Genomic DNA, 10,652 nt, shown 5'->3' with positions numbered 1-10,652 from the left:
TGAGTGTTGATAGTTGATCCAAGAAGAATGAAGTCCATGACAACTTCAATCTTTTCTCCATTGATAAGAATGTTGTTTATTGGACCAGTGGTGAGGATTTTTGTTTTCTTGACATTGAGATGTAATCCATACCAAAGGCTGTGTTCTTTGAAATTCATCAGTAAATATTTTAAGTCCTCTTCACTTTCAGCAATGAAGGCACAATAGAGAGCAGATAATATTCTATATTCTGGTTTTATAAGTAGCATCTGGGTTCTTAAAAGCTTAAAAGCTGCCATCTCTACCATCCCAGAGCAAAAGATAAAGAAGGACACCAATGACTCAAAGAAGAAAACTAGTCTACAGGACTAATAGTTTACATGAACCATGACCTCATCAACTTTGAGACAAGAAGAGCTAGATGGTGCCCGACTAGCACGACTGACTGTTTTGACCAGAGACAAAGTGTTGTTGTTGTTGTTAAGTGCCATCAAGTGGGTTCTGACCCATAGTGACCCTGTATAGGATTTCCAAGGAGCAGCTAGCTGGTGAGCTTGAACTGCTGACCTTATGATTCAAACTGACTTTGCAATCCAGCACATTAACCAGGACTCTACAGACAAAATAGGTGGTCCCAAATAGAATGGGAGGAAAATGAAAAACAACACTCAAATTTTAAAAAAAGTTCAGGCTTACAGGACTGGTTGTGACTAGAGAAAGTCCAAAGACTATCACTTTTAACTTGGAACTCAATCCATTCCAGAGGTCACTTTTTAGCCAAATGACAAATTGGCCCTCAAAATAAATAATACCACCCATGAGTACTTTGGTCTTGTACATAATCATCTAAATGAAACCAAATGGTGAGCATTTACTCTAGAGGGAAATAATAGTAAGCTAAAGTGAGACAGAGAAGGTTGTTGTTGTCATGGGCCATCGAATCAGTTCCAGCTCATAGTCAACATACCAATCTGTGTTGGAAGAAGTACAGCCAGAATGCTCTTTGGAAGGCAGGATGGCCAGACTACATCTCTCATACTTCAGACATATTGTCACGAGAGACCAGTCCCTGGAGAGAGGATGTCATGTTTGATAAAATGGAGGGCCGAAGAAAAAGAGGAAGACCACCAACCAGATGAATCGGCACCATGTCAGCAGCAATGGGCTCAAACGTAGAAATGATTGTAAGGTTGATGCAAGACCAGATAGTGTGTCATTCTGTTGTGCGTAGGGTCGCTATGAGTTGGCACCTGCTCAAGGGCACCTAAAAACAACTTTTTTTTTTTTAACCTGTGGAGTCCTGTTGTGGGGCTGTAGGATAAGCACAGGACCAAAAGGTCAGTTTAAACTGCAAGGTCAGTGGTTCAAACTCACCAGCTGCTCTTGGGAAATTCTATACAGGGTTGCTATGAGTTGTCACTGACTAGATGGCACTTAAAAACAACATTATTTACTTATAACATTGTCACCTGTTTCATTCTATAAGAGCTAAGAGAAAAACATTATCATAATATATTCAATTTATATGGTATCGTTAATTTACAAGATTGTAAAGACTGAAGTGTGCCAACATGAAAGGAAAATTAGTATTCAGCCTATGTAATGTAGCAGCAATGCTTTAAAATTGGTCTTAATAAGATTTGCTACATTCAGACAAAGAACCATGACTTCACCCTTGTTATCCTCAGAAGCATAATAAACTATTGGCTGTCTTGGCATTAATCCAATTTTGCCATTAACTTTTCTCTTAAATTAGATTAAGGGGTGTTGCAAAGCTTTTGTAATTAAGAGAAGTACATTACAAATTTATTTCCTGTCCACAGTTTGTCATACTTTAAAAAATAATAAAGTTCTATTAATACCTGTAAAATTTAGGACTGATAAAATTTTTGATTGGAGATTCTTTTGTTTCTGGTGTGGCACTGGGGATCAGCACTGGACTGCAAATCACAAGGTAGGCACTGCAAACCCACCAGTTCCTCCTTGGAAACCTTATACAGGGTCACTATGAGTTGAAACTGACTCTACCACACTTAACAACAACAACATAATTAATAGGTACCTCAATTTCAAATACTTATGTTAATATAAAATTTATTTAATTAAACTATTTTTTGACTATGTATATAGATAGCACTATAGAGGAGGGTATACTTTCTGATTATTTTCTCTGGAGGAATCTATATGTGGACCACAAGGCAGTTGTTCAAACAGAACATGGGAACATTGAATGGTTTAAAATTAAGAAAGGTGTGCAACAGGGGTGTACTCTTTCACTATACTTATTCAACCTGTATGCTGAGCAAATAATCCGAGAAGCTGAGTTATATGAAGAAACACGTGGCATCAAGATTGGAGGAAGACTCATTAACAAACTGCAATATGCAGATGATAAAACCTTGGTTGCTGAAAGTGAAGAGGACTTAAAATATTTACTGATGAAGATCAAAGACCACAGCCTTCAGTATGGATTGCATCTCAATGTAAAGAAAACAAAAATCCTCATCACTAGACCAAGAATCAACATTCTTATCAATGGGGGAAAGATTGAAGGTGCAAGGACTTCATTCTTCTTGGATCAATTATCAACACTTATGAAAGCAGCAGTCAAGAAATCAAACGATGTATTGCACTAGGCAAATCTGCTGCACAGGAACTTTTGAAAGTGCTGAAGAACAAAGATGTCAGCTTGAAGACTAAGGTGTGCTTGACCCAAGCCATGGTATTTTCAATAACCTCATATGCATGCGAAAGCTGGACAGTGAATAAGGGAGACCACTGAAGAATTGATGCTTTTGAGTTATGGTGTTGGAGGAGATTATTGAAAGTGCCATGGACTGCCCATAGAACCAACATATCTGTGTTAGAAGAAGTGCAGCCAGATTGCTCCTTGGAGGCCAGGATGGCCAAACTTCATCTCTCATACTTCGGACATATTGTCAGGAGGGAGCAGTTGCTGGAGAAGGAGATCATGTTTGGTAGGATGGAGGGTCAGAGAAAAAGAGGAAGACCCCCAGCAAGATTGACAAAGTGGCAGCATCAATGGACTCAAGCATGGCAACAATAGTGAGGTTGGCCCAGGATCGGGCAGTGTTTTGTTCTGCTGTGCATAAGGTAACTTTGAGTCAGTACCGACTTGAAGGCACATAACAACAACAAACATCAGCACTTTGTGATGAAAATTCAGAATATTAAGGATAAAAACAAAATCTTAACCTATCACAGAAATAATATAGACTAGTTCCAAAACAAAGACAATTAGACATCAAGAGAGTAAACAGGGGATGTCGGTCTCCATAACTGTTTTTCCAATTATATCATAGATGGAGGGCTTAGTGACCCTATGTACAAGGTTGGAGATTCAAGTCCACCAGTCACTCTGTGAGAGAAAGATGAGGCTTTCTCCTCCCTTCAAGATTTAAAGCCTTGGAAACACTACACAGGGTCTCTATGAGTCAGAACCAACTCCACAGCCCTTAACAAAACCATATCATAGATGGGCACTGTACAAAATTATTGATTAAATAATCAATTTTTTTAAACTGGGCATTCTTCAGGATATAAATCAACGGGGAAAAAACAGGAAAATAAATGTTAAAAAGTCATTAAATATACATCTTACTTTTAAAAAAGCAGCAACTAATTTTTATGTAAAAATAAATAAAACTAGACCAGCAGTTCCAAGAGCAAAGATGTCAGGAAGGTGTGCTTGTCCAAGCCATGTTGTTTTCAGTAGCCTCATATGCATGTAAAAGTTGAATAAGGAAGACTATAGACGAATTGATGCATTTGAATTATGGTGTTGGAGAAGAATATTAAAAGTGCCATGGACTACCAGAAGAATAAACAAATATATGTTGGAAGAAGTACAGCTAGAAGCAAGGATAGCCAGTCTTTCATACTTCAGGCATTTTATCAGGAGGAACTAGTCCCTGAAGGAAGGATATCATGCTTAGTGAAGTGGAGGATCAGAGAAAAAGAGGAAGACTCCTAATAGATGGATTTACAGAATGACAGGAGGTGGGCTCAAGTACAACAACAATTGTGAGGATAGAACAGGACGGGCACTATTTAGTCCTATTGTTCTATGAGTTGGAACCAACTCTATGGTACCTAGCAAAAAGAACAACTTGCCAGCAATAAAAACTAAACAAGAAAATAGAAGAAGAAATACAAATGGCAAAGTATATATATTTGTTGTTGTTGTTAAGTGCCGTGGAGTCGGTTCCGACTCATAGCTACCCTGCACAGGGTTTCCGAGGCTGTAAATCTTTACGGGAGCAGAACGCCTCATCTTTCTCTCACGGAACCACTGGTAGTTTCGAACTGCTGACCTGCGGTTCACAACCACTACACTACCAGATATATATATATATATATATATATATATATATATAATTGAAAGTAAACAAAACAGTTGAAAATCTGGTAACATCAATGGGAACAAGGGTGTGGAGACATCATCTCTGGTACCTTCATTTATATCAACAGTGTGGGAAATGTTGCATGGACATAGTCAAACTTATTTTTAGAGTGTTATTCTGGGGATGAAGAGATTGGAATAAGAATATTTGGTGGGGAAAGCTGAACTGGGGTCATCTGCATCTGTAATAAAGTTTATATTCATTAAAGCATGGTGGCATACACATGGTTTTCTTACTACTATCCAAATACTCCTGGTGTGGTGCTGTGGTTTAATGCATTGAGCTGCAAGGTCGGTTTAAACCGCAAGGTCAGTGGTTCAACCTCATCAGTTGCTCCTCAGAAACCCTACATAGGGTCACTGTGAGTTGGAACTGACTCAACAGCACTTAACAACAATATCCTAAATACAAGCAGCCCTAGTAGCATAGTGGATTATGAGCTGAGTTACTAACCACAAAGTCAGTGGTTTGAATCTACCAGTTGATCCATGGGAGAAAGAAGAGGCTTTCTACTCTAGCCTCAGAAACCCTATAAAGGTTGCTGTGAGTCAGAACCAAATTGATGGCATATAACCATCACTACCATTCTAAATCCACAATCCCCAGGTATTAAAATACTTAACATGCTTAGTGGATAAGCAAAAGATTGGAAGTTCAAGTTTACCCAGAGGTGCCTGAGATTAAAGATCTGGTGGTCTACTTCAAAAAGTCAACCACTAAAAACCCTGGGGAGCACAGTTCTGCTCTGACACACATGGGGTCACTAGGAGTTTGAATGTACTCAACAGCAACTGGTTTTCTTTATCCTAGACACACATCTGTGTAAGTTAAATGAAAAGGCATGCAGAACTTTCAGGAGAACATGATTTTTTAATACACAGCTGTAAATTTTACAGACTAACCAGTCTTCTGGCAATGAGGCAAGCTTTGTGGCCATTTGTTTTCAGTGGCTCCCAACTCTCTTAGAAAAAAATCCAAACTTTTACATGGCCTATAAGACCCTACAAGTCCACTCCTCCCTGCCTCTCTAATTTACTCATTCACTCATATCTAGTCCCAGCGCCTTTGCATGGCTTTTCTACCTCACACAACTAAGTCTGCTAGCTGTGATCCTGCTGGATTTCTACTACTCCATTTTGGAATAGTCTAGAAAAAATTTGAGTGATAATCTCAAACTCTTTTTATTTTAATCACAATAGATATTTTCAGTCTAGTTCCTTTAACAGATGCTGATTCTGCAGCAACATGGAGCTATGTTTTCATGGCAGTTAACAAAGACTCCATTTTGCAGTGACTCAGGTCACCATAGTACCGTCATTGCGAGCTGGATGCAGCCTCCTGGCTGTTATCCCACCCTCCAGGCAGCTATGTGCTCCAGAGCAACAAGTATCTGTGGGGACAAGGGGAGGGAAATACAGATATGCATGGAAAATCTCTTAGGAGTTCAAAGTGAGTTACACTGACAAGCAGACAACCTTGGATGCTGAACTCACATCAGTTTTTTGTTTTTGTTGTTTTGTCACTTGAACAAACTTAATTTTCATTCTGGAAATTACTCTTAGAGTTAAAGCATTCCTAATATAAAGTGTTAATGCACTGTGGTTCACTTTGAATCACAAGGTCAGTGGTTCAAGCTCACCAGCTGTTCCTTGGAAACCCTATACAGTGTCAGTATGGGTCAGAACCAACATGACAGCACTTAATAACAGTAACAACAGTCTAAAGTGTGAAACATAATTTTTGGTTGTTATTATTAAGTGCCGTGGCCAATTCTGACTTACAGCCACCCTGTATAGGGTTCCTGAGGAGTGGCTGGTGAGCTTGAACGGTTCAAACCAACCTTTCAGTCATGAGTAATTCATGCTAATTCATTTGGCATTGTTGTTAGGCACCATCAAGTCAGTTCTGACTCTCAACAACCATGTATAGGGTTTCCAAGATTGTAAACTTTTATAGGAACAGACAGCCTCACCTTTTTCCCACATAGTGACTGGTGAGCTTGAAACACTGACATTGTGGTTAGCAGTCCAGTGCTTATCCTACAGAACCACAGCATTCCCTAATTTATCAAGTAACACTACTACGACTAGTAGTGGGAATATCTGTGTATGTTGTGTGTCGTATGTATGTATGTGTATGTTATGGACCCTGAGAGACCAGTCCTGAACCTAGTGTGCACTGATTTTGCTCATTACTTCCTTTATTATATTTGATAATAATCTGCCAATATTCTAAGGTTTTAAAAGATACTCTGAATTTCCAATCTAATTCATTTTTATTCAGGCATCTAGTATCTTAGATTATGCAAATGCTATAAGACTTATTTTGTGATATCAATATTGTGCTCACATCTTTAAAATAATTTTACTTCATCAAAAGTTGATACTACTAAATAAAACTGTTTCTTATCTTCATGGGTCAGTCCCTTAAATTTTCTGTCTGCTAATGAGCCAATAGTCAAGCAAATCCTTGGAAATTGCCTTTATATCAGACCACAAGCATTCTACTTGCTGTATTAAAACAGTCATTCCCATATTGCATTCTGTTGTTAAGTGCCATCGAGTCTGTTCCTACTCATAGCAACCCTGTATGGGGTTCCCTAGACTTAAAAAAAAAAATCCTTGAGGAAGCAGAACACCTTATCTTTCTCCCAAGAGCAACTGGCAGCTCGAACTTCAGATCTTGTGGTTTGTAGTCCAGTGTTTATCACATAAAGCCACTTCACTCCTTCATGCATTCTAGTGACCAAAACTGAGCCAATGCATATTGAAAAATGAGTTTAACTTCCCACATGAATATAGTGTATCGGCTGAAAGTTTCTTTTAATACAATTTTTTGTAATTAAGAAAGGCAGATTGAATAATGTTTCCCCATAGTGACAGGAAAATATATTCCTTTGGCTTTTGTATTAATAATATAAATTATTGCAAATATTCAAGTTTTTACTCTGTGCTGTGCACCCTTCGTTCTTAACATTTTATTTATATTGCCTCGTTTAATCTTCTCAGCAGTCCTTTGGAGTAGAAAATAATGGTATCTCCAAATTACAAATGAGGTAACTGAGACTTGGACAAGTTAAGTAAATTCTTCAAAGCCACACAATATATAAGGTGGTGGCAACTTTGATCATTTGTTTTGTATTTTGTTTTGTTTTCAGTGGAAGGCTACTGACTTTTTGCAACACTTTCCTAACATAGAATTCGAAGTTTCTATTACTTCATTTGTCTTTAAAAGGAAGTCCGTGAAACTTGGAGCATTTTTATTTGTTTTTAATTTTTATTTTAGCAATAAGTGAGCATGCCTTCTTTGGATTCCCACAGGGCATTCTACCTGGACAAGTCAAATTCACCACCAAACTCCACACCCAAAGCTGCTTATGTAGATAAGGTAAGAATGGATGATTCCAATTATTGATGCATGGTCTTTTACATACCTCTTGTATTTAAGCACTGAGTCATTATAAATATTTGTATTACCCAATTCTGTTATTATGGAGATAATAAAAATAATATGTTACCCTATTCATCGAAAGCTATAAAGATTGTGAATGGTCTCCTGTGTGAAAGGATTTTCTACTGCGCATTTTTTAACTTAATGTTCATCACTTTTTCTACAGTTAATGAGGCCTCTCAATGCTTTGGATGAACTTTATCGACTCACCGCCTCGTTTATCAGATCCAAACGCACAGCTGCCTGTGTGAACACAGCATGTAGCGCCTCCGGAGTTGGCTTGCTGTCAGTCTCCTCAGAGCTGTGCAACCGGCTGGGTGCCTGCCACATCATCATGTGCAACAGTGGCGTGCATCGGTATGTGAACTAGCCCACCTTGCTTGTGTCTCTGAGACTTGACATTTCATTTTAGGCTAAGCAAAGTTAAAACTGGAAACATCCACAGACCCCAAATGTGTTTAGATTAAGATTTTAGAAATTAGATGATTCTTGCACAAGTTTTTTTTTTCATTCCAGTTCATATTTCCAATGATGATTGAGTAGTACAAATGCATGCAATCCCATATTTATAGCAATGCAGCTGAGAATCCTATTCATCTTTTATTTGGGTATGCTTTATTCACTATAGGAACCTGCCTAATAATTGCCAGTACAAGGAGTTAAACAAAACTGTTTTCACTGTACTTGATAGACATATTTCTCAATGATTTAAATCCCTATAATCCAGTATTTGTGAACTATGAGTATATCTTGCTATGGGGTTGCTATTGGCTTCCTACTCCTGGAAGAACTATGGTTAGGAGCCCGCGTGGTTATACCCTTTCTGAAAATTTAAAGGGAATCGTACCCAGTTACAGTCAAGTTAATTCCAACTCATGGTGCCCCATGTGTGTCAGAGTGGAACAGCACTCCAAAGTGCATTTTGAAATAATATTTTATTGTGTGTTTGTGACTATGTACACATTGAATTATGTTCCCATGTGACAATTCCTACCCAAGTTCAGTGACAGCAATTATGTTTTTCCCAATATGTCAGCATTCTCATTAGTTTGGTTCTAGTTGTTCTGTTTCCAGTATTCTAGTTTTCCTGGTCCACTTGTCTTCTCAGCTATAGCATTTTCATGGCTGATTTTTCACAAGTGGATCACCAGCCCTTTGTTCTAAGATACCTTTGTGTAGACCTGACTCTCCATCCTTTCAGTTATCAGCCAAATACATTTACCATGTATATAACCCAGGGACTCTTGGGTGGGTCCTGTTCAAGCAATTTGTCCTAGACAACTATACTATGTCTATAATATAGTATAGGCAGCCAAGATTGGTGTGCAAATTTTATAGGTACATTAGGCTAGAATTCTAAGTGGGAATCCTGAACCAAGTCCTCGGCATAGTTACCTCTCCTCTTCTCTTATCTCTCCATTTCCACAAGAAAGTGAAATCATGCAGGTAGAAATAATAGGATAGAAAATAGTCTTTATCTTTAACCAAATAGACATCTGGTCTTCTATCAGCAGATGATTCATCTTAGTACCAAGCAAGCTACATTTTGAGGAGGGTGTAAATTGATCTTTTCAAAATGACTTGGTAGTAAATACATGCAAAGGATTGTGGTTGGCCTTGTTGGTTGGCTTTGTAGCATCATCCTTGGTTGCACTCATTTTGGAGACATAAAGAATGAATAATAACATTAACATTTAAAACAAAAAATCTAAACTGTAAAAAAATAAGTGAAAATGTCCTAGGAACGTTACAGCTGAGAAAATAAGATTCCTTGGGAAAATAGATCTTTGAGGTTACCAAAATTTGGAATTTTCCATGGAGAAGGTTATGTTTGAATTTAGATTTCATGGGGTGGGGGCTTGAGAGAAAAATAAGTCCCTTCAAAACTAAAGGCTCTGGTCAGTTAAATCCCATTTTAATGGGGGCCTTGTAGAACTCTTGTTTTCAATCCTTGCATAGCATGATCTTATTCATGAAATGTGGCAGGATTTTGTTTCCCTACCTACAAAGAGGATTACATTTTTATGGTTAACAAATATCAGTATTTTCCCCTGTATTTTATTTGTTTACATTCTATTACAAACTTATTAAGAGCTTATTTGAAAATACCAAATCTGCAACTGAACAAATAAAACCATTTTACAAAATTTTTAAAAGGAGAAAAGTGATCTTTCCCTTCTGCTGCTGCTTCAGTAGTGTTCATTCAGCCCCATCAATCATTCATCCAGTTGTTCAGTAAATATGTATTCAGCAGCAGCTTCATGTTGGAACTCTTCTAGGTGCTGAGGATGCAACACTGAACAAAATAATGTCCCACCTGGTGTGGCACTGTAGGATAAGCACTGGACTGCTTATTTAACCTTTAACCTATAAGGGTGGCTGTTCAAACCAACCAGCTGCTCCCAGGTAACCCTATATAGGGTCACAATGACTTGGAACCAACTTGATAGCACTTAACAGCAACAATTCATATAATATGCATTGTTATTGTTGTTAAGTGCTGTGGTTTCAGTTCCGACTCATAGCGACCCCCTACAGGGTTTCCTATGAGCAGTTGGTGGGCTTGAACCACTGACCTTGCAGTTCAAACTAATGGTGCATTCCAACACATTAACCCACAAGCACCACAGGATTCCATAATGCACATTATGTTGGGGAAAAATTGATGGTGAAGAAGTAAACAAATAAATGTATAATATACATGTCGTGCTGTGGTGGTTTGAGTTGCTGTGATTCTGAGGGCTATGCCACCGGTGTTTTAAATAACCAGCAGGGTCACCCATGGTGGAAAGGTTTCAG

General features: G+C 38.2%; 1 protein-coding gene across 1 annotated transcript in view; it reads left to right on the top strand.

The window, feature by feature from the left end:
* PREX2 (phosphatidylinositol-3,4,5-trisphosphate-dependent Rac exchange factor 2) overlaps positions 1-10,652 on the top strand; it is a 482,194-nt gene that overhangs the window by 397,083 nt on the left and 74,459 nt on the right. Inside the window, exons 36-37 of the mRNA XM_006860035.1 lie at positions 7,724-7,790; positions 8,020-8,210. Of these exons, the coding sequence (XP_006860097.1) occupies positions 7,724-7,790; positions 8,020-8,210 (258 nt within the window). The remainder of the gene's footprint in view (positions 1-7,723; positions 7,791-8,019; positions 8,211-10,652) is intronic.

Source organism: Chrysochloris asiatica, unplaced genomic scaffold (genome assembly GCF_000296735.1).
Source record: "Chrysochloris asiatica unplaced genomic scaffold, ChrAsi1.0 scaffold00036, whole genome shotgun sequence".
In the NCBI taxonomy this organism is placed as follows: Eukaryota; Metazoa; Chordata; class Mammalia; order Afrosoricida; family Chrysochloridae; genus Chrysochloris; species Chrysochloris asiatica.
Note: the sequence above shows the minus strand (reverse complement) of the source record. Positions and strands in the feature narration are given on the sequence as shown.